Source organism: Thamnophis sirtalis, unplaced genomic scaffold (assembly GCF_051295495.1).
Source record: "Thamnophis sirtalis isolate CommonGarterSnake01/CBP01778 unplaced genomic scaffold, rThaSir2_p1.2 scaffold_11, whole genome shotgun sequence".
NCBI lineage: Eukaryota > Metazoa > Chordata > Lepidosauria > Squamata > Natricidae > Thamnophis > Thamnophis sirtalis.
The window spans coordinates 48819701-48844672 of NW_028261391.1; the positions used below are offsets into that span (position 1 = coordinate 48819701).

The following is a 24972-nucleotide window of genomic DNA, read 5'->3' on the forward strand; positions in this document are numbered from 1 at the left end:
GTAAAAATGAACATTTTACCAAAATTTTTATTTCTTTTTCAAATGTTACCAATACTTAAAAGAGATGCGAATCTTTCAGAATGGCAGAAGGGTATTAACAAATTTGTGTGGGCAGGAAAGAAGCCGAGGGTAAAGATGAAAATAATGCAAGATGCACGTGAAAGAGGAGGATTGAAATTACCTAACTTAAAATTATACTATGATGCAGTGGCATTATCTGCAATTAGTGACTGGATTCATCTAACTAATGACAGAATTTTGAATATCGAGGGATATGACTTGTTATATGGCTGGCATGCTTACCTGTTATTTAACAAAAAAATGGATAAGAAATTTAAAAATCATATCTTAAGAAATGCTTTATTGCGGGTTTGGAAAAAATATCAACATAAACTAAAGGATAAAGTGCCCATGTGGGCAATTCCTAGACATGCAATTGAAAATATGAATGTAGAACAAAAACACGATAGAACCACCTATAGACAACTTCTTATCTCAGAAAGAGGGGTGATGCAACTAAAATCTTTAGAGGTACTTAAAGAAGAGAAGGTAGTTCAAACGTGGTTTCAGTATGGTCAATTACAGGCTAGGTGGAAAACAGATCAAAAAATTGGCTTTGTAAAAGTTGAGGATAATTTGTTTAAACAAATAAGAGATCAAAGCTCAATGCATATAAAGAGGATATATAATGTACTAATACAGATGGATTCTGAAACGGAACTGATTAAGGATTGTATGATAAAATGGGCTCAGAATATCGAGGAACCAATAATGCTTGAAACATGGGAAAGAATATGGGTAAGAAATGTGAAATTTACACAAGCACAAAACTTGAGAGAAAATTTTTATAAGATGTTTTATAGATGGCACCTAGATCCTAAAAAGCTTGCCTCTATGTATCCAAATGTTCAACCTAAATGTTGGAGATGTGGTTTCTGTGATGCTACATATTTTCATATATGGTGGACATGTCGTAATGTCAAGGCATTTTGGATAAAAATATGGTGGATCCTGCAAAACATCTTCAAAAGAAGGATAAAATTCACCCCCCAGTTGTTCTTACTGGGTATATGTATTGACTTTACAGCAGCAGAGACTAATTTGGTTCTGTACTTAATAACGGCAGCAAGACTCTTGGTGGCGCAGTATTGGAAGAAGAAAGATTTACCTACAATTCAAGAATGGACTTTGAAAGTTATGAACTTAGCCGAAATGGCCAAAATTTCAGCATATCTCAAAGAACATTCAAACGAGAGATATAAATGAGACTGGAAAAAATGGATTGATTACATAAAAAGTAAATATGGGACTAAGAAACTCCAGATAGCTTATGCTTAGTATCAGTAACAATTTAAATTGCTTAAAATTTGGGTAACAGTAAGGAGCTGAGTTCAATGTAGAGATATTTTAGACTGTGATTGTCCAAAAGTTATACCACGTATGGTCTTTGGGAAGTCGGGGGGAGGGAAGGGAGGTGGGGATTTAGGGGGAGGGGGGAGGGGGGAAATACAATATGTGTTAAATTCCATGATTGCATTTGTATACTGTGGCTTTTCAATGTTAGTGCGAAAATAGAACAAACCGAATATACTGGAAGATAATAGAAATATACCGAAGGAAAGAGTCGAGTGAAAGAAGAAGGAGGGTGGAGAGGGTGAGAGAGAGGAGAAGGGAGGGAGGGAATGGATTAGAGGGAGTGACAGGGTTAGGGTTAGAAAGAAGGGGAGGGGAAGTAGGCGTAGAGGGGTGTGTGAGAAGGAAGAATGAAAGTTGGAGGGGGTTGAAAGAGGGTGTATGGTGGGCCAAGGTGGTATATTGGGTTTGTATTGTAGAGGGCATTTTCTATATAAGTGAAGGCCGTGTTTATTACTCAATGTTACATGCCCTGATCAAGCACAGTAAATATATGATTGTATAGAATGAAAACATAATAAAATATATATATATAAAAAAATAAAAAAAATAAAAAAATTTGTATGCCGCCTAATCCCGTAGGACTCTGGGCGGCTTACAGAAACAAGATAAAAGTAAAAGTTAAAAATAAAAAAATAGACTTCTGGTGGGCGGAGCTGACAGAGGGTTGTTATCCTTAACAGCTCTGGAATCTTGGTGTCGTTAATCTGTCTAAACAGCACTCTATCAAGCTGTTTGGCAGTTTATTTATCCTCCCTTTGGGCTTAGAAGAGAGTGATGAGAAGCTATGCATCGGAAGCTTTCCAACTAGCCCTTTCAGTCTAAACGCTGGGAGGAAGGGGGTAAGCACCGGCTGTAGCATGGTAGCTCCAAGCCGGGATTCATTCTGCCTTTTGTTGCAGAACGAAGGTTTTCGTTCATCCTTAGCACAATGATTTATTATGGACTTCAAGCCGAGCTGAACCAATACCTGTGAACATCTTAATTGTATGTATAAATCCTTAGCTCCATTTGCAAAGAATTCCTTCTGCTGATTACTTGTTGAAAGCTCTATAAAAATGGTGCCGAGCTGTGCAGGAGGGGCGTGTCTCGGATAGAACTTTTGCAAAGCCTAAAAGTGATTTATTACCAAGAAGTGATTTATTATCAAAACAAATAGCAATTGCTGTATAACTGGATTGCCTGGACTTTTTAACTGACTAAAGAAGATTAAGTTTGAGATGGCTTCTAAGCAAAAATTCTCCCCCTCCTCCCCCCGCATCGAAAAGTGCCGGAAATTCACCAACGCCTTCTGCTAAAATACAATCATCACTCCCTTCTACTTCTGCAGGGGACCCCCTGACAAGGGAAATTCTGCAGAAGGAATTAATCGATGCGTTAAAAAATCATGCTGTTATGATGGAAGCAAAACTTAAGGAAGAGATAGCTGCTGTCTTGAAGGAGATACCACCTAAAATGCTGAGATCTAGGAAAGACTATGCCTTTTTAGTGGAAGAGCTTAAAAATCGCCAGATACAGTTTAGATGGGATGCACCAACCGGCATCGCATTTAGCTACCCTGGAAAAAGACATCGCCTCAATACAGTATGGAAGGCACAAGATTTCTACACCAACATACTGAAGGGTGGACAACCCTCTTCCTCTAGATCTAGACAAAGAGAACAAGAAGGATATGATGGAAAGCAAACCACTCAAGTTTTAACAAGGGAGGATCAACTTGTTTTTTCAGAGGTACAAGAGGTACAAGAAGCTAAAGAACAAAGACAAGACCGCGTGGTTACCAGACGAATGGAATAGGAATTAAGAAAGCAACATACACAAGCCACCGTTCAGGAGCATACAGGTGTTACATCAGAAACAGTGGGAGGAGCTAGGCCAAAGGTTAAACTCCAAGATGTTCTGATGGCTATTAAAAACTTTCAGGGGGCTAATGATGGTAACTAAGTCTCTAATATGGAATGTTAAGCGATTGGATCAATTTAGCAGGAAATGGAGTGCTCAGTATTGAAGGGTATGATTTGGTATATGGCTGCTTGTTTGCTATATAATAAAGAGGTGGGTGAGAATTTTAAAGGTCATGCTCTGGGGAATGCCTTGCTACGGGTTGGGAAAAAACATCAATATTAATTAAATGACGTGGTAGATTTATAAAAAGGTTAGGGTATTCTGGATAAAAATATGATGGATTATGCAAAATGTTCTAAAAAAAAGGATAAAGTTTACCCCCACCTATTTTTTTGTTATGCATAATTACTGACTGTACAGCAGTAGAGATTAACTTGACTTTGCATTTGATAACTGCAGCTAGATTGTTGGTGGCGCAATACTGGAAGAAGGAAGATTTGTTTACTATCTAGGAATGGACATTGAAAATCACAAACTTAGCAAAGATGGCTAAAATATTTGCATATCTCAAGGGTAATTCAAACGAGAGATATAAACGAGACTGGGAAAAATGGATTGACTATATTCAAAATAAATATGGGTCTAGGAAATTTCAGATAGCTTATAATTAAGATCAGAAATGATACAAATTGTTTATAGTTAGCTTAGCAAGGAGGAGCTAAGCTCAATTCAAAGATGTTATTAACTTTCTACGTTTTCTTTAAGTATATCTTAAACTGTTTTTGTTAAAGATTTATACCTTGTATTGGTTCTGGGAAGTCAGGGTGGGGGAAGGTTGGGGGGGTTGGGGGGGAGGGTGGGAGGGAGTGGAGTTTACTTTATGGTTCTGGAGATTTCTTGATCCCTGCGTGATATATATATATATATATATATATATATATATATATATATATATATATATATATATATATATATATATATATATATATATATATATATATATATATTTTCTGAGGTTTTCGCGGGTGTTAGTATGTAGGTCTCTAGTTGTTCGGGTTTTCTCCCGCGTAGAATTGGAGATGTCTTGGCGACGTTTCGACGAAGTCACATTCGTCATCTTCAGGCTGCTGCTGACTACTTCAGGTTTGGTGTTTCCACACTACTCCTGGAAACACCAAACCTGAAGTAGTCAACAGCAGCCTGAAGATGACGAATGTGACTTCGTCGAAACGTCGCCAAGACATCTCCAATTCTACGCGGGAGAAAACCCGAACAACTAGAGACCTTCAAGCTATTTAGCTCTCATCAGCTAGCCATACCCTTACTGGGATTTGAACCTGGGCTATATTGCATACTAGGCATACTAGGCAGAGATCTTAGCCATTAGGCCACAGGCTCTTATCCGTTATCAGCGAAGCCAGGGTGAAAGGTATCTATTAGATTTTTACAACCCCTGGTAAGCCCCAATTATGGGAGGAAGCTAATATATACATACATACATACATACATACATACATACATACATACATATATATATATATATATGTATATGTATATGTATATATATATATATCAGCATAAATATAACAAATATATATATATATATATATATATATATATATATATATATATATATATATATATATATATATATATATATATATATATATATATATACACACACACACACACACACACACACACACACACACATACATATACATATATACATACAAGGATCTATTTAAAAATTCTGGGTGATATCAGTAAGTCAGTTTTGATATGGTTGTTTTCAGGGATCAAATGACAATACAGTCAGTCCTCGACTTAACAACCATTCATTTAATGATGTTTAAGAGTTGTGATGATGCTGAAAAAAGAGATTTATAAACTGCCCTCAAAATTATGGCTCCCCTGGTCACTTCATCATCATTTAGCATGATTTAGGCAACTTTACAACATCCTGTGATTACAATTTGCAATGTTCCCAGCTGGTATCCAACAAACAAAATCAATGGGGAAAGCCAGATTCACTTAATGACTATGGTAAACATGGTCATAAAATCAAGTCTGTTTATCTGATGACTCCTGTAACAACTGAATGCCTTAGTGAGTAAAATTCCAGTCCTAATTGTGGACATAGATCAAGGACTAACTATATATTCCACACATTACTATAACACTCTGCATCTACAACGTACTGTGCATTTTCAGTTAAAACAGTAATGCTTGATCATTCAAATTATTTCCTCACAAAAATGTAAGTTCTTAATTAAAGATATGCAAAGCAGAAGACAATGCCAGCTGTAAAGTGAATGTATCTTTTTTTAATTTCACAGAATATGTTATTTGTTTTAAACAGTCTGGACTGGTTTTTTTAAAAGAACTTTGATAATTTGAATGAAGAATTTTCATATTCGACTAGCAGAAGGGAAAATTGCATGTTACACTTTCTAAATATTTACTGTTATTTTGTATTTTAATATTATACTTCATTGATATGCAGGTCTAGAGAATATGCATATCCAATTATATTTATAATCAATATAGTTTCAGGGCAAAAAAGGGCTATTTTCAATAAAGTTGGATTAGTGATGGGAGGAAAAACTAGGAATGTGAGTACCATAAATTCCAAAAATTACTCTGCTGAATCAATGCCCATTTAACTCTAGCATTCCATTTTTCCCTATTGCTTAACAAATTGCCTATAAAAATCCCACAATAACATATGAGGGTAGTAACTGTGTGAAAATGCTTTTTTTTCTACTTCATGAACCAAGATTTGATTCAACAGGTAGTGTTAAGCCATTTTGACTAGTAAAGTACCATGGCCCTATCGCTAATCATTTTTTTAGATCTTTTAAAAATATTTTTGGCCATTATCATGTGTTAAAATTTCTGATTACCTGCGTCCTAATTGGGTCTGATGCAACTGGATCTGGGATCTATTTGCAGTGATAAAGAAGGACCTCTACTACTGAGCAATAAACATTTTTCATTAATATAGAAGTAGCTAAAATTAATAGATCCTTTAAAATGCTGCTGACTATATTCTGGAGGATCCTATGGCTTCTGGGATACAACTTTTACGTAAAATAGAGGATTATGGTAGGATAGCAGGGCTACGTATAAATAAAGAGAAGACAAAACTGTTAATTAAGAATATGACTTTGAACCAGAAAAGGGAAGTACAAAGCCTGTTAGGGATTAACATGGCCCATAAAATACAATACTTGGGAATTTGGCTCACGGAGAGATGTTCCTCTATCAAGGTAGATAATTATATGAAATTGCTACAACAGGTATCTAAGGATATGACTAATTGGAGTGGTAAACAACTGTCTTTGATGGGCAGGATTGTGACAGTTAAGACACATGTATTACCGAAATTTTTGTTTCTGTTTCAAACGGCACCAACTAAATTGGACAATTTTTTTTTTAAATCTTTGGAGACAATAGTGGCTCGATTTATATGGCAAGGCAAGAAAGCACGAATTAAAGCCCAAATGTTGCAAAAACGTAAAGAACTGGGAGGCTTCGGAGTACCCAACTGGGAAGCATATTATAATGCAGCAATTATGACATGGGTGAAGGATTGGGTGATGTTGAGTAGAAGGCGCCTATTGGCTATAGAGGGACATGACCTCCCCCAGGGATGGCATGCCTCCCTCTGGCAAGAAAGAGATACCCCCCATAGGTACTTCATGGGACATTACATTTGGAAGATTTTGATGGGGGTCTGGGAAAAGATGAGGAAAAAATACTATCTTAGGGTTCCGTGCTGGTTGGCACCGTTAGAGGCCTTAACGCATCCCAGTGTATTTAATTGGACAAGAAACATAACATATAAAGACATTATGACAGAAGATGGCAACATGAAAACTAAGATGGAATTAGAGCAGCAGGGCAGGAATCTGGAATGGTGGGAATATTTACAGGTTAGAAACAGATTTAAAAGCGATAGGGTACGGTTTGGGATCTACCCAAACCCTCAGGGGCTAGATAAGATTTTGTTTGGCGGAGATAAGAAAATGTTATCGAAGATTTATCAATTTTTGACCGGTCAAGATGTTAAAGAAGAGATGGATAAAAGCCTTCTAATAGCATGGGAGAGAAACTTTGGCTATGAGATTGAAATGGGCAAATGGTGGGATCTATGGAGTAAGACTATTAAACTTACAATATCTACAGCATTTAAAGAAAACATATACAAGATGGTTTATAGATGGCACTTCCCCCCAACGAGGTTAGCCAAAATGTTTCCTGGGTTATCTCCACTGTGTTGGAAATGCGGAAGAAGGGATGGCACATTCTACCATATTTGGTGGTCTTGTACTGAGGCCACGAAATACTGGAGAAGGATTCAAAAATGGCTTAAAGAGGTTACTGGGGCAAGCATGGAATGGAAACCCGAGAATTTTTTATTAAGCATAAAATCAGAAAACATGAGTAAATCAATATGGTGTTTGAGCCTACATATAATTGTGGCCGCAAGAATAACTTATGCACAATTTTGGAAATCTACTACCATACCGTCGGAAGATGCGATAATTAAAAAGATCTATGAATGTGCAGAAATGGACAGAATGACGGGTTGGCTGAGGGACAAAGGAGAAACGGAACATTATCTTAGCTGGAACCTATGGTATATGTGGGCGACAAGGAGAACAGCAGGGACTTAAAACAGGGAAAGTCAAATAGTAGTTGTTAACAATGGGAACTAAAAATGAACATTGGTATTGTAATAGATCCCTGAATTTTGTAACGAGAAGATGCGGCTTAGAGTCTAAACAATGAGGAAGGAAAAAAAAAAGTTGGCCTGTGAATGACTGTCACCGCGTGGGTGGGGTGGGGGTTGCATGTTTAAAACTGTATTTGTATGTTTTACTCTTTAAAAATAATGTATAACCAATAAAGATTACTTTTAAAAAATGCTGCTGATTAAAACAGGATAAACTATCCTGTTTGTTTATAATAATTACTAAAAATGTACACTTTGTCTCCCAGATGCCAAACTGTCATTACAATATTTATCCTTCAACTGATTCTAGAAAAAGAATTATATCCACAGTGTTACTTGTTGGAATCTCCATTCCTATTACAGATGTCAAGCAATTATCACATATCTCATCTATTAGATTATTGTTATGGTGATAAGTAGCATGTAATAACCAGAAGCAAACTGAGTTGTACAGCAAAATCTGATTACAAAGAAATTAACTTCTTTATGTCATAATATTGCAGATTCTGAATGAAAGAGCCACAAAAGAACTGGAACAATCTACAGCAAGAAATACCAAGCTTCAGCTAGAGAATGAGCAACACAGTCTAGCCATTGAACAACTAATGCAGGAGAATCAGCAGAAAACCACTGAACTGAGAGTAGGTTCAGGGCAATATCCATAATAATATTTGGCACTAAGATTTTTGTTGAAATTCAAAGAATAGGTTTAGAAAAACATGTGAGTGTGAAGTGTTTCTTCTTTCTCTCCCCATGTAAGCTGCTATTTACAGAACAGAAATATGAATTCACAAAATTAATATGTCTACTTTGATCCTGAATATAAGCATGTATAAGAATTTTGCGTAACAATGCATACTATTTTTTGTAATTTGCTCTTTAAATTACTGGGTCTTTTCTATTCCATGTTGGTCTCTAACCCTTTTCTTATTTTTATTTAGTGCTATTCTTTTTTTTTGGGGGGGGGGAGTTCATGTCTGAAAACATTGGACAATCTTTTTCCAAAATGAAACTCATGATACTATCATTCATCAGTATTATTTTATTTAATCTAGCCAAAACCTTCTGGATATCAGCTCTTTCCAGCAGATAGTATTTTTTGTATAGGGGAAAAGAAAAACAAATTAACCTCTTTTGGTTGATTGGTTGCTGATTGTAAGGTGGGAATGAATTAAACTGAACAGAAATTCCAGAAGCCACCAATCTTGCTTCACTATAAATTATGGAGGATGATTCATGGTTGGTTTCCTGCTGGTAGATGTGCTTGGTGGAAAGAAAAGGGAAGCTAGGGAAACCTTGAAAACTATCCCATAATAAATATATAAGGAAGCACCAGTCTTCATTTTTCATTGCTGAGGCATAGTAAAGATTGGCTAGGGATGCAACACTAAGTATAATGACATACTTTCTGTGGCTTTAGTGATGGAGAGAGCATTTACATCCTCATGAGGAAACATACTCAATTTGTGATCAACCAACTTCCTAATTTTTTTATAACAATTACTGTTATCAAGTTAGTGTTTGTCATGATTTGTCTGTACATTTGTATTCTTTTCTCTAAGCAAAGAACTTTGCCTTTGTCAAATTTGATTCTGTTATTTTCAGCCCACTTTCTAATTTATCAAGAACATGTTGATTGATGTTTCATAGTCTAGGATACTTAATATTCGATTCAGGAAAATATGTTAAGGTAATGACAACATGCCCAAGGTCTGCCCAATGCACCTTGTCTCATCTGCTAATGTCCCTTCGCTGAAACATATTTTTAGGAGATGCTGAAAGTTGTAGCATGAGAGTATGTATGTATGTATGTATGTATGTATGTATGTATGTATGTGTGTATATATATATATATATATATATATATGTGTGTGTGTGTGTGTGTGTTATATTTGTGCTGATAAATAAATAAAGGGAGGCTAGTATAGATCTATTTCAAGCTATTTAGCTCTCATCAGCTAGCCATACCCTTACTGGGATTTGAACCTGTGGTGTATTGCATCTTAGGCAGACGTCTTAGCCATTAAGCCACAGGCCCTCCTCCTTATCAGCAGAAGCCTGGGTTTCTGTCGTGATGGACTCTTGTGATGAGCTGATTGACAGATAATTGAAGCAGTTAGCTTCCTCCCATAATTGGGGCATACCAGGGGTTGTAACACTAAATACACACACACACACACACACACACACACATATATATTCAGCTTTAGATTTAAATACAGGCATATCCCATGTTTAGGAGTCAATAGGATGGAGAAAATATAGATATTTAATTTGGCACATTATAAATTCATGCATACAAAAAACATGTAATTTCAATTTTTAGCGGCTGGTAATATGATCTTATGAATGCCTCCTCAAAAATAGACCCTAGGTTAAATAAGATCTGTTGCAAGGTAGATATTTAGGACTGCATCCTGATTTGTCACAGGCCTTTCTTTTACTGTAGTTATTTAATTTAGCAGAGAAGATGCTAGAGAAAGCTAAACAGAAAAAATGTCTAGCAGTTATTTCCAGTTGTCCTTAGATATGTATTGCTAGATGTAGTGACAAAAGTTTCCTGTCTCAGGATTTTGTTTCTTTGTTTAAATAAGAAAAAAAAACTTTGAAAAGAAAGTATGAGGGAATCAAGTTATGCCTTATATATTTTTGGAAGTTTATTATAATATTGTGATTTAATTTTATCATTTTTTTCATTTTCCCAATTCTATAGAGAGTAGCAAATGGATATGATAGAATGTGTATTAATTGTTATCTCTCCTTTCTTATTCACTCGTATTTCAAAGGCAAGAGAAGATGAAGTGTCTCAGATGCGTCAGGAGATTGCAAAGCTAACCAAAATGAGAGAAGTAATGCAGCGAAAATTACGTGTTGTGGAGGAGAACAAAACGCAGGCAGAATGTGAAAGGGACACCCTTAAAAATCAGATAACTGGACTGGAAAAGGGTCAGAAACAATGTTTCTTTTGTGGTTCTGCTCCAGTTTCTCTTTTTACTTATTGAAAGGTGAACATATGATGGCTTGACCTGGATTACTTGCATTCAGATAAAATCGATGCTCCCCACCAGCTTCTTAATATTTGCTTGCTTTAAATCATTTTATACACTGTTGCTTTTTTTTTTCTTTTAGAAAACCTCCATTTCTACCTCCATTGACACCAATGCCTAATAATAATAACAACAATAACAACAACACAAAGTCATTATTGTTTATTTTTCTTCTCTACAGACCCATTGAAGGTGTTCATATGAAGTGATCCCTAGAAAGACAGAAATAGGTTCTGAGTGGAAGGAGAACTGAATTTGGCCAACATGAAGTGGCTTTGTGGGCTTAATAACTAGGGAAGTTACACTCCCCCACTCAGAGGTTGTCTAGTTTGGGAGTTCTAGACTCACAGCTTCTATGTGAAGGCAGGTAACACCTGTGGCTAGGAAGCCTTTTGCCCCATTATATTTTGTTTATCAACAGCAACCTTTCTTAGATTGGAAAGCCTTACACACAGTCATTCAAGCCCTGATTATTTCTATTTGGGCTACTGTTATGAACTCTACACGGGCTGTTGTTAAAAAAACACCCTGGAAACCACAGCCAGCATAGAATCAGATAGTCTGGGCAGGGAAGGGCATGTTTTGATAAACTCAGGTGACATTGCTGCATTGATTACTAATTGGCTTCTGAATGCGATTCAAGGTATTAACTGCCATGCCCATACATGGCTCTAGACTTATTATCTGAAGGCACACCCTCTCCTGTGTGCATCTCCCACCATATTAAGTAGGGTCAATTCCCCATTTTTACAGGTTAGGGCCCTGTTGTCCGGTATTCTTGGTGAGCATCCCAACTCTTTGGACCGAAGATTCCTTGTGGCAAAGAAATGATCACTTATTGAAAAAAAAAAGGAAATGAAAAACTGGTGGTGAATGATGAATTGAAAGAAGTATCTCAGAAGAGGGCAAGATGTCCCAGTCTTGAACAAGGGCACTCTACAGTGCAACATTCTGTTATGTTTGTAAAGGACGGGGGGTTTGGGAAGATTGAAACAAGTGGTTTTGGTTTTTTTTGAAAAATGAAACAATTCTATTAGGTTTCATTTCTCCATACAATTTAAGTACATAAATCATTTTTTTTTTGTACTTTAGAACTGGAAGCTGCAAAAAAGCAAGCAGAGGTTGATAAGAAGGCTATAGATGAACTGGTGAGAGAAAGGGACATCCTGAACAAGGTACGTACATACTGTATACTACATCTGATTCTGTAGTTCACCCAAGTCTTTATCTGATCTTTATCTTCTTTATCTGATTTTTAGCTGTTGTGCTGTCACACAAATATTAAGCACTCACATATACGTGCACAGAATAAATTGCTATGATTTTGAAAACATTTATGATAGTGTGTCATATAGATATGAAAATCATAGTGTCTATTTCATAGGGCACTGATATTTATTTGCTGAAATATACTTGAGGAATTGACACAGGATTAAAGATCACTATGATAGTAGTTTAAAATGATGACATGGTGGAAGATACCAGGAAGCCTAGGAATGGTTTTATAATTATTTGTTTGTTTGTTTGTTTGTTTAATTAATTAATTAATTAATTAATTAATTAATCAATCAATCAATTTATAGGCCGCCCAGTCCCGAAGGACTCCGGGCGGTTTACAACAGAAGAAAAGAAATAATAAAAAAAGAAAATAAAAACAGGTTAAAATCAACATGCATACATTCACTCCGATTGGGGCTGGACCTCAACAATGAGGTCAACAGCCCCAGGCCTGTCAGAATAGCCAGGTTTTAACAGCTTTCCTGAAGGCCATGAGAGTGGGTAAGGTCCGGATTTCTGGGAGTAGCTCGTTCCAAAGGGTCGGAGCAGCCACAGAGAAGGCTCTCCTCCGGGGAGCCGCCAGCCAGCATTGTCTGGCTGACGGCATCTGAAGGAGGCCCACCCTGTGGGATCTCACCGGCCGCAGGGAGGAATGTGGCAGTAGGCGGTCTCGCAGGTTTGCTGGCCCTAAACCATCTAGGACTTTAAAGGTAATAACCAACACCTTGAATTGTGTCCGGAGACCAATAGGTAGCCAGTGCAGCTCGCGGAGAATCAGTGTAACATGGGTGTACCTAGGTACACCCAGTATCGCTCGCGCGGCTGCATTCTGGACTAGTTGCAGTCTCCGAACACTTTTCAAGAGTAGCCCCATGTAGAGCGCGTTGCAGTAATCCAGACTTGAGGTGACTAGGGCGTGAGTGACCGTTTGGAGTGCCTCCCGATCCAAGTAGGGCTGCAATTGATGCACCAGACGAACCTGGGCAAAGGCCCCCTGGGTCACAGCCGACAAATGGTGTTCCAGTGTCAGCTGTGAATCCAGGAGGACTCCCAAATTGCGGGCCCTCTCTGAAGGGTGTAAGTTCCCCCCCCCCCAGGATCAAGGATGGACTGTCTGGACTGTCCTTCGGGGGCAACATCCACAGCCACTCAGTATTGTCGGGATTGAGTACGAGTTTGTTCACCCCCATCCAGATCCTGACAGCTTCCAGGCATCAGCACATCACATCCGCTGCTACACTGTGCTGGCACGGGGCAGAGAAGTACAATTGTGTATCATCAGCATACTGATGATACTTAACCCCGTGCTGTCGAATGATCTCGCCCAGCGGCTTCATGTAGATGTTAAATAGGAGGGGGGACAAGACTGAGCCCTGCGGCACACCACATTTAAGGGGCCTAGGGGTCGACCTATGTCCCGTGACCAACACCGACTGCGACCTGTCAGAGAGGTAAGAGGAGAACCACCATAAAACGGTGCCTCTCACTCCCACCTCCTCCAACCGTCGCAGAAGGATACCATGGTCAATGGTATCGAAGGCCGCTGAGAGGTCAAGAAGCACTAGGATAGAGGAATGTCCTCTATCCCTGGCCCGCGGGGCTTGTATTGGTGCATCGAATTCCAGCTTTGCTTGTGCTCTACAGCCTCCACAGCCTCAGTGGGTGGGTGAGTTGGTGCTGGGGGTGTTGTGGGACTGGGCGGCCGGTATGTTTACTGCCGCCGCCGCCGCTATCCCGGGTGCACCCCCCCTCTTTCTCCATCGTGGCCTCTTTGCCTTTTGCTACCACCGCTGAGGGCCTTCGCTCTTTTGCCCCACGCTCTGGCTGCTGCGAATTTGGCTTTCCTGAGACCTTGGCTCTTCTGAGACGCTACGGCTGGCTTCCCGCTGCTGTTTGCCGCTGCCATCCGCCACTGTTTTGGGGCGCGCCTCTTCAGGCGACATTGCTTTTTCAGCTGCCCTCGCCCTCAGTGCCCCCATCTTGGGGGAGCTGGGGTGCCTTGAGACCAAGTGACCGTCTCCTTCACCCCCACCATTTCTGGTCCCTGAAATGGCCCCTCCCTCCTCTCTCTTCTCTCTCCTCCGTTTTGGTCTTTGGACGGCGCTGACGCGAGGGATCTTCTGCTCGTTGCTCCAGCTGCTGCAGCGGCCATGGAGATCTTTGGCCACGCTGGTAGCCTTGCGCTTCGCTCTGTGGTGCACAACCTTCGCAGAAGGAGAGGACGGGGGACGAGGGGGAAGTGGACAGGGAACCTGCCCCCCTGGCTGACGTTGGCCCCCTCAGCCACTTCAGACTTTCAGACTCCTGTATTTTTCTGGACTCTGCAGGAAGAAGAGTGAGAGCGAGGAACCCCCCTCTCAGACTGTTACCAATTCCACCCACTTCAAAATTGTGCTAACCGCCACTGAGGACTAAGAACTGCGTTTTATCTTGTGTGCTGAGTGTGTGTATGTATGAAAGTGTGAGAGAATGTTCCCACTTTTTAATTTGATTAATTTTTATACAATTATTTGTATATTAATAATTATTGTGGGATTTGTATGAGGAGAGTGCCTGCTTGTTGTGTATGGTAGGACCAGGTGTGCGACCTGGAGCCCCCTCCACTGAGTGCAGACGCAGAAGTGGATGGGGGCCCAGATTTGCCCCCCCCATCCTGAGATGAATGATGTGCACGGCCTGTCGGGAAGAATGGGGGCCATGGGAGGGGGGTGGAGGTCTACGGGGATGGGGGAGGGTCGGAGCATCCCGGTCACAACCGGGAGGGGCAGATATGGCAGGAGCTGTAGGGCTGGCCATTACCGGGGAAGAAGGACTCGCTACATCACAGCGATTCCTTGTTCCGGCCCTGCTGGCTCAACTCAAGGGCCTGGTGGCAGGGGAGATCAAGGCCCTGGTCTCAGGTTGCTGCTGCTAAATGCCAGGTCTGTAGTAAACAAAGCTCTCCTCATCCGGGACTTAATATTAGATGGGGAGGCAGACCTGGCATGTATAACTGAAACCTGGCTGGGCCAAGAGGGAGGAGTCCCCCTCTCAAAAATGTGCCCAGATGGGTTCCAGGTGCTCCACCAACCGCGACAACAGAGAAGGGGTGGGGGAGTGGCAGTTATTATCCGAAGGTCGTTAGCTCCTCGCAGGATCCCTGCCCCAGAGATTGTGGGGTGTGAGTCTCTCCTCCTGAAGTTGGACCTAGGGGTTTAATTGGGCTTGTTTCTGACGTACCTACCTCCCAGCTGTGTCACAACAGCCCTGCCTACGCTCCTAAAGGCAGTAGCCGGGCTGGCGGTGGAGTTCTCCAGGCTAATGGTGCTGGGGGACTTTAACTTGCCATCCCTAGGTGAATACTCTGATGGGGCGCAGGAGTTCATGGACTTGACCCAAGTAGTTCAGAGTCCAACTCATAGAGCGGGACACACACTCGACCTTGTATTTCTCTCGGGGCAGTGGAGACGTGATCTTGAATTAAGGGGAATAGAGATCTCGCCCTTGTCATGGTCAGATCACTTCCTGCTGAGGCTCGACTTTGGGATGCTACTCCCCCATTGCAGGGAGGTGGAGCCGATTAAGTGGTTCCGCTCCAGGCGCCTGATGGACGCAAAAGGATTTCAGAAGGAGCTTGGAGGGATACCTGACTCCCTTGCCCACAATCCGACAGAGTCCTTGGTTGCGGCCTGGAATGCTGCGGCAGCTGAGGCCCAATTAAGTGATAATATATTTTAAAGTAGCATAAGATGATATTTTGGTTGGCATAAGATGATATGTTGGTGCTTTTGCCTGCTCCAGGTCTCAGGAACATGTAAATGATAACTTACTTAGTGCAAACTGCTTGCTTTCATTTTTTTCTGGCCTTGATACAAGACAGAATACCCATTCCACTTTATCCTTTACCCTCCCTTTCTTCCTATACTTCCACCCCTCTTTACGTTGGTTAATTCATCTTTTTATGGTTAGCAGAAGAAATCTCCCCCTCCCTTAGTAATTAAGGGCCATCTATCTCTGTGGAAGCGCCTTCCCTCTGGAATGAGCTGCCCCCGGAGCTTCGTATAATCCCCAACCTCCGGTCATTCCGACGCGCCCTAAAAAGTTGGCTTTTCCAGCTAGCCAGCCTGGCCTGAACAAAACAAAATAAATTATTGATCACTGTTAATTTTAATTCGAATTTTTAAAAAAAATGTCATTGTCAATTTTAATTGGGTTTGGGATATTCTATTTAATTTTTTTTAAACTTTTGTATTATGTGTTTCTTTTAATGTTGTATGCCGCCCTGAATCCTTGGGAGAAGCGCGGCATATAAATCTAATAAACCTAAACCATATGATTTTTATCTCTTATCCAAAGATATTCCTCTTTACTCCACAACTTTATTTTTTCACACAGGTAAATGATATCCTCCTTCCAATAGAAAGGAATATATACTGTATTTTTCATCTATAAGACACCCCCTCCCTCAAATGTCTGGGTGGAAATGCCTGTGCATCTTATGTATGAATGTTGCCAATGCCCTGCCTACCCCCGCTTCGGCCTCTGCCTCCCAGCAGTTTGCCTCCTTGCAGCAAACAGCAAACAGCTTGGTCAGCTTCAGCACAGCCTGATTTAGAACAAGCAGCTGATTGGTGGTTGGATCGGCCTCCTGGAATACTGCTGATCAGCTGGAACAGTTGAGAGGTGGTATTCCGGGAGGCCAATCCAACTGCCAATCAGCTGCTTGTGCTGCTTGTGTTAAATCAGGCTGTGCTGAAGCTCACCAGATGTTTGCTGTTTACTGCAAGGAAGAAAATTGTTGACAGAAAGAGGCAGATATTTTTTTCTTATTTTCCTCCCCAAAAACTAGGTCTGTCTTATAGTCTGAGCGTCTTATAGTGCGAAAAATACAGTATAACTCAAGGTTCCACTGTAGAAAGATTTGGAGATTTTACCTACATAACTGATGTAATCTAGGTAACTGATTAAATTATTTAGTTGGATATTAAAAGATCTGCAAGAACTCAACCATGATCAAAGAACACAAAGGATTCTACATGGAATGATAATTTTTTTCTGTCTTATTTGGTTATCTCCTTCCACTTTTTTAGTAGTTTTAATGTTTCATTTCTACACATTTATCACTTTTACTGATACTGATTACTCTACAGTATATTCAGGCTGTTTCAGAGATACATGTATTTTGTAAGAATAGATCTCTCGTATGAGAACCTGTTTGCTATAGCAGTTAAAGCAGTTAAAGGCATTGGTCTAGAAACTATACAGTGCTTAGTTTGATTCTGAGAATCTGGCATTATTAAACTTCGCTGCATGGATTTTTTATTTTTATAGAACTTACTGAAAGCTGCTAGCGTCACCCAAAAACAGATGAACCTTGTTAAGCTCCATGAACAGTCCAAGAAAAACCTAGAAGAAGAAATTCAGAATTATAAAGATGAAGCTCAGAAACAGAGGAAGATTATATTTCAGCTGGAGAAAGAGAGAGATCGTTACATTAATGAAGCTAGTGATCTAACACAGAAGGTAGGAAAAAGTTTTTTGAAAGATACACTTAATTCTGTGATTGTGAGTGTGGATTTTATTTCATTCATTTCAATGGTCTTTAAAACAAAAGGCTTTTAATAAAATTCCTCTGTGTTATTCATATAACTTCTTACTTTGATATCTGTAGATAATAAAACTAGCCTTTCCTAACTTGATGTCCATTATGAGAAGGCTGTATGAGATTTTGTTAATTAGCAGACGTGTAGGAATGGAAAATTAAAATGAAAGGTTCCAGAATAACTAGGAAGTATTGTGAAGTCTATTCTCTTTAACACACAAGTATTTAACAGGGTAAACTAACTTTCTGCATAAATGGATTACAGTGCTAACAAAATACCTATTATCAAAAACTTTATTAGTCATCCTATTAATGCCAAGCCTATTTTTGTAACTCATTATGAAGCTGTTTTCTCCCCCTTTTTATGCCACTAAAAGCACAATTCATCCATCGAAAAGTACCCTAGTACCATTCAAAAATAGTGATATTCTAAACATTTCTTGGTTTCTGGATAGTGCTCCTCTATGCTGTTATGATAAATAAGTTGTAAGTCGGTCTCTCCTTATGGAAAACATGGCCGTCCAACTCTTTCTTTATAGCTCCTAAATGCTTTCTTTATATATTTTGCCATTTCATTTCCAGCCACCATGAAATTAATTCACTAAAGGGCTAGCCATGCCCTTTCAAATATCAGCTGCAAGACACCTAGCCTGTTTCAAAATCTCTGCAATCGCTCTTTCAGCTGATTATGCTTCATCCTCCAGCCTCTTTTTCTCTACTAACCAAGTATGGGTTACTGATTACATTGTATATAATTAGATATTCCTTAAGATTTTGTTGTGTGACAGAAGAGTAATTGAAAGGAAGGGAAAGGAAGCTAAAAATATTATTTTTTCTTTATGGGAGGGAATAGTTAAGTGCTGATATTCTATCTCCTCCTCCTTGCTCAGCTGAATAGCTTCCCTTTAGAACCACTTCTCTGATAGGTAGAGAGAATGGACTGAGGAGGAAGGGAACAATAGCCAAACGGTGGGATGAGAGAAGGGTAGAAAGATGGCATGTGATTTCATTGGTTGGTCAGTTTTGGATTAAAAAAAGATCTATACGTATGTTCGGTCCAAAATATAGTGACATCAAGCTCACAATCATAACAATTACCCAGCCAATCACCCTCCAAACGTATCTGTATTGTATGATCAAAAGATATGTGATTTAAAGCAAGTACCAGTATATCAATGGAAGTTTTGACTGAACCATTTTTGCTCAAAAGAACCAGTATTCTATCATTTCATTTTATATTTCTCAAGTCACATTTGCTTTAGGCATACAATTGTATATATTTAAATTAGCAGACTTAGTATTTAATGATTCTTGAACAGTTTCAGCATGAAAAAGAGATTAAAAGAACATAATATCAAAGACTTTCTGAATCAGGGAATGAATACAACAACAAAATTGTTGTATTTGTTTCACTTTGTTTTATTTTTTTGGTACTTTTCCCATCAGCAAACTAATTGCTGTCAAATATAATTTGAAATGTAGGATTCCCTAGAAATTAGCCGAGAAACTTATGTAGATCAGGTGTGGAGATAAGAGAAACACTATAGTGGATGATAACTTGTTCAGACTACATAACTACAGAATTAATGTAATTTTTGCTAATAAAATTACTTGAGAGAGATGTGACCACTTAAATATATACTTCCTCTTGAGGTAGCCAAAAAGAAATAATCTTCTGCTGACTTAGTTTCAAAGAAACTAGTCATTTAAATTCCCTTTGAAGTGGAAGGTTGTGTGTTATTTTAATACTGTGATTTGTGAATATTATATAATGTGCAAAATGATTCCCAAGGATTATTATGAAAGAATAACAATGACTATGCTTATTTTTCCTTTTCAGACACAGTGGGTTGGTAATATGATGATAGCTGTTTTTAACCAAAATGAGAGTCTGTCCACTGCATAAGATTAGTTCTCAAAATAAAGGATATTTAATATATAACTATTATAATGTATAAGAAAAGAAGACACAATTCCTTATTATCTAGATGGGACCACATGACAAACTTTTCAGATCTGAATAATAAGTATTACCTCAAAAGTGCTTATTACAATATACTTTCAGTTATTAACATATATTTAGAAAGTACAAATTTAATTCTGGAATAGAAACAAATTGAGTTTGGGCCATGGTAAATTCATTTGAAAAGTAGTAACCATATCACATGCTATACTAATATAATTATATATTGGTTCAAAGTAATTGAGATATTAATGAATTTTTGCTCAAATATGCAATCCTTTACTTCCTGCTTAAACATGTAGATAACCATACTTTGGTTAACTATGTGTTTTGGAAATTAAGTTTACCTACCAAACCAATTTGTTTGCTTGATAACAATAGTGTCTTTATTGTGACAATTTAGGAAATATTGGTTAATAAGAGACTTCTTGGTTTAATTCTAGCTTGTAGCTAAACCTGCTATTTTGCAGGGAGAGCTATTTATTTCTATCTTCCTTTATTTTGAAACAGTTCTATGAATGTTATGGAATAAAATATAACTTGTAACAAAACTTTACCATGAAGGAGAAATAACTCTTCTTTCTCAAAGTGAATAATGTCTTCCAACCTATCCAATATCTTACATGCAGTGAAGATAGCTGCTGTTGTGTCCAAAAAAAGAAGAGCTGAATATTTAGGGAACTACATATTTTCATGAAGTCATCAAGCAACTCTTGAGGCATTAGATTAAAATTGTGTAGTTCTGTGTTTATACAGAAATGGTGGCCAAGAGATTTTCCAGATTTGTAATATAACAACCCCTTAAAGCAATAACTTAGCTTATGTGTTGCTATATTTTCTCCATGAAAATATGCTTATTTTCCTTAAAAACCAACAGCAGGAACAACATCAATAACAAAGGAAAATATGGGCTAATTTTTGAAAATACAAATAGTTATGTTACGGGAAGAACTGCTTATTTTAGGTTTACAGTAAGATATACTATGTATATACATTTTCATTTTTTTAAAAAAAAATCTTTTATTTTCTTTCTTTACAAATTAATGAATTTTAAGTTGGAAAATGATAAGGCAAGCATCCATAGTATCTGTTTCCGTGTTTAAATTGTAAATTCAGTGGCTATGTTCTATAAAAGCAATTTGAAAAAAATTCATCCTCAAGCCAAACCTTCCTTATTGGACACAAAAGTGTTAAGATATTGAATTTGAAATGTTGACACTGGGTTCAATTTCCTAAGCGTTTACTGGGAATGGGCCACTCATTCACAGTCCAAGCTACGCAATATTGCTTTATTGATAACATGATGGGAAGCTCTTACAAAAATCAATTTTATCTATCCATAGCATATTCTATATACAGGTGGTGTTAATTTTATGATTTCTGTAACAGGTCCTTCATCACATGGAAGATATCAAACTACGGGAAATGCAGATTTTTGATTACAAAAAGAAGATAGCAGAGTCTGAAACAAAATTAAAACAGCAACAAAATCTGTATGAAGCTGTGAGATCAGATAGAAACCTCTATAGTAAAAACTTAATTGAAGCTCAGGTACCAAAAAGCGCTTTCGTTGGCTTCTTTTTCCTAATTTTGGTTTGAGATAATATTCTTGAATGAAGTTCAATGCTAATATGATATTTTCCGCATTTTTGTTTTTCTTAATTATACTAAGCATACTAATTACCCTAGTTAGTGGTACTTATGAAAATAATTTTCTGTCTAAATGCTGTCAGAGGACAACCTTTTGCATATGTATTTGATGACAAAAGGACACCGAGAGGCACGTTGAGTCAGATCTCATGTAGTCCCAGGGGTACAGTAGTGTTGCTGAATGATATGTCTTCCAAAAGTGATCTGGAGATTTATAGTAGCAAATGAGAGGACTATTTACCAAACATTTGACATAGGTGAGCATTATCTGATTTATGTTTTAGAAACCATATTCTGTCAAATACCTGACATTAATTTTATGCAGCTGTTGTTTTATGGAGTATTTTGGGTATTGACCCAAGACTACAATGTCTCCAGTTTTCATTAGAATTGTTCAACTGGTATTAGTGATGACTAATGCATATTATCATGCTACCCAATTTTATGTCTTTACATAAAAAGTTTTCTTGTTTTATGTCATATTCTTAGATACTACGTATCTGATTTCTCTGAAACAAAGATTTATTCACCAAGACACAGGTTTTCTGTTCAAAAATAACCAAGAATTTAAGGAAATTTGTTTTCCAAAGCCTTGTATTTATTTCACTAAAAGGTAGCTCTTTTAATCGGTGCTGGAAAATTTATTACCATTCTATTCAAAAATAACATTATATCCATTTCTGATTTTCCTATATTACTTGGTGAATTATTTCCTTACTTAATAAGGAATGAGGGCCTTCCTTATAAGATGAAATTGATTACTGGTCTTACCTACTATTATCTATTTTTGCTGAATGCAATGCTCTGGAAATGATAGATTTCTGAACTGAATTAGACATCATAGAAAAATAAAGATGAAATTTTAGGCAATTCGGCTAGTTGAAAATCACCTTCATCATTATCATCAAAAAAGTACATTTTTTCCTCAAATCCTGAAAAAGTACACAAAAGTACATATTTTTCCTCAAATCCTGTATTTTTCTAGCCGCCATGCTTCTCTTGGTTGATATTACAATAGAAGCCATGGAGGCTTCACTTTCTTGTGATAATGAATTGGTCTGGTGCCAAAGCTGTTTGCCTTTGACCTTCCCAGCTCTACCCTCATGACATATTTCCCAATTGCTATTGAGGGAACTTGCATTTGCCATATTTTTTTAAAATTAAAGCCATGGGTACTGTATGGAATTTCACAGATACAGATTTTTTTATAGATGATAGAGTTAAGAATCTACTCATTGTAAAATACATACAGCATTTCAGAAGATTGGTGATCATTTGTCATTCTTACGTAGCAGCTAATTTAAAAATGTTTTATTTTTACTTAAAATGTCTTTTGAGTAATACTAATCTCATTTTACGAGGCTGAATAGTTGATTTGTTGCTATTCATTTTAAAGAGAGGTTTCTTTGTAAGTGATAACAAGTGTAAATGAAAGCCCTGGTATTAATTTGCTTCAGCCTTAGCCTCTTTTTAAGCATTCATTTTTTTCAAAGAAAGGAAAGGAAAAATTTCAAGCCGTAATCTATTTTTACTGAGGGGGAAAATGATAGATAATATTTAAGTTTTTATCGTACTACACAAATTAAGTACACCAGGTGCTTTTATAAAACCTGTTCCTTTTCTTTTCTCATTGACATCTTTGTAAAAAGGCAGAGATGTGGTTAGCATTAGAAAGTTGTAACATTCAGGTCTACCTGTATTTATACAAAGGTTACCAGTAATGAGCATTGACTTTCTGCAATTAGGATGAAATCAATGAAATGAGAAAGAAGTTAAAGATTATGACACACCAAGTTGATCAGCTGAAAGAAGAGATTTCTGTCAAGGAGGCAGCTCTTGTGAAAGTGCATCTGGATCACCAGCGGATAGAAAAAGAGAAAGAAGCCTTAAAGGTAAGGTACTTTCAACAGAAAAAGTACAGCTAAGCTCCCTAGAAATAAAGGATCATTTTAGATGATGTAGCCTCCTTGTGAGTATGTTTCTTATATCACCTCCCCTAGTGCCATTCTGTACTTGCACATGGTATGTTATTGTGTGTCTTAGGATCTTCTCCTTTTGGAGGGATAAAGTTGCATTCATATTATAAAAATCATGAGAGAGGGGAAAATATGAATGAATGGAGATGGAAAGGAGCATAATGATTTGCTTTTTTTTTCTTTGTACACTGCCTTCTAAGAAAGGGCTTTCAGGATTTCAATTTCTGATCTTTTAATGCTAGATACAGATTTTGGGTGAAAAATCTGACCCTCTGTAATCTAAATTCATATGGCCAATGGAACCATTTCTGTCAGTGTAATCCCTGTTCCTATATTTACCAGCAAATTAAGGGAATTCCCATCAAGAAAAATGGCTAGTTATAAGATTGGGGAAACAATATATTGGAGTTGTATTCAAAGAAAAAAATGAACGAGAACATGGGCATAAAGCTACTATAGTACGTGAGCCAATTGATACCTTTTTTCTAAACAGCAACTTGTTATATTTTATCAATTGATTTGCCTATAATCAGTTCAATTACTAATTTCTATCTTGCTGATGATTTATACACAATTCTTTATAAAGCAACAATATTTACATAACTTTTTGTAGCTAATGCTTTCAAGGTAGCTTGAGGAAATCATCATTTAATTGTTATCCAATGAGTTTAATCTGAGAATAAAATAGTTTTAAAATGACAGGCTGATCTCTGAGCATATTTAGTGGCAAAGAACATCAAGGAAATAAGAATGCTGATAGAAAACAAGGCAAAACCAAGAAATAAAAAAAAGTTCAAGTTGCGGGTTTTGGAAAATTGATTATGTGGATTCACTTGACTTTGAGGTGATTTATGTTTAGTGTTGATAACTGTTTACATTTGTCCTTTAAAAAGCTACATGGCACTACTAGTTATATTGTATTAACACAATTAATATATTAGAAATACAATATATTTTAATTACTAATTCCATGTGAATGAATCTTTGTAAAAGGTATTTCTATTGCTCAGGAAGAAATTTGCGATTGAAAAGCAGTGGAAAACTACACATTTAAATTAGACTGTAAATTCAATTCCGCCTTAGCCATGAAACCAGCTGGTGATTTTGGGCCAGTCACTCTCTTTCTCAGATGAACCAACCTCACAGGGTTGTTCTTGTGGGGAAATGAGGAGGAGCAAGGTGTGTAGGATATGTTCACCACCTTGAGTTATTTATAAAAATAACAAATAAAAAAAAGAAAAAGAAAAGTAAGACATGATTTCTTTTAGTGAAAGACACAGAATTTAGTATATAGTCTGACTCTGTGATTCTAACCCATGAATTCAGTCCAATTTTCTCCTTTAAAGATTAAACAATTTTGAGCACATGACTTTTATTTTCAATAAAAAGGAAAAAAAAATCTGTTTTGCCATTTTTTGGGTTTACTCTCTTTTTGCTCATTTACTGTTATGGAGTTTTTCTGTCATTATCAGCACTTT

General features: G+C 37.7%; 1 protein-coding gene across 1 annotated transcript in view; it reads left to right on the forward strand.

The window, feature by feature from the left end:
- The window catches only part of CFAP58 (cilia and flagella associated protein 58), an 89386-nt gene that overhangs the window by 26315 nt on the left and 38099 nt on the right, over positions 1–24972 (forward strand). Inside the window, exons 6-11 of the mRNA XM_014073855.2 lie at positions 8503–8640; positions 10786–10945; positions 12139–12221; positions 17635–17826; positions 21258–21419; positions 23264–23410. Of these exons, the coding sequence (XP_013929330.1) occupies positions 8503–8640; positions 10786–10945; positions 12139–12221; positions 17635–17826; positions 21258–21419; positions 23264–23410 (882 nt within the window). The remainder of the gene's footprint in view (positions 1–8502; positions 8641–10785; positions 10946–12138; positions 12222–17634; positions 17827–21257; positions 21420–23263; positions 23411–24972) is intronic.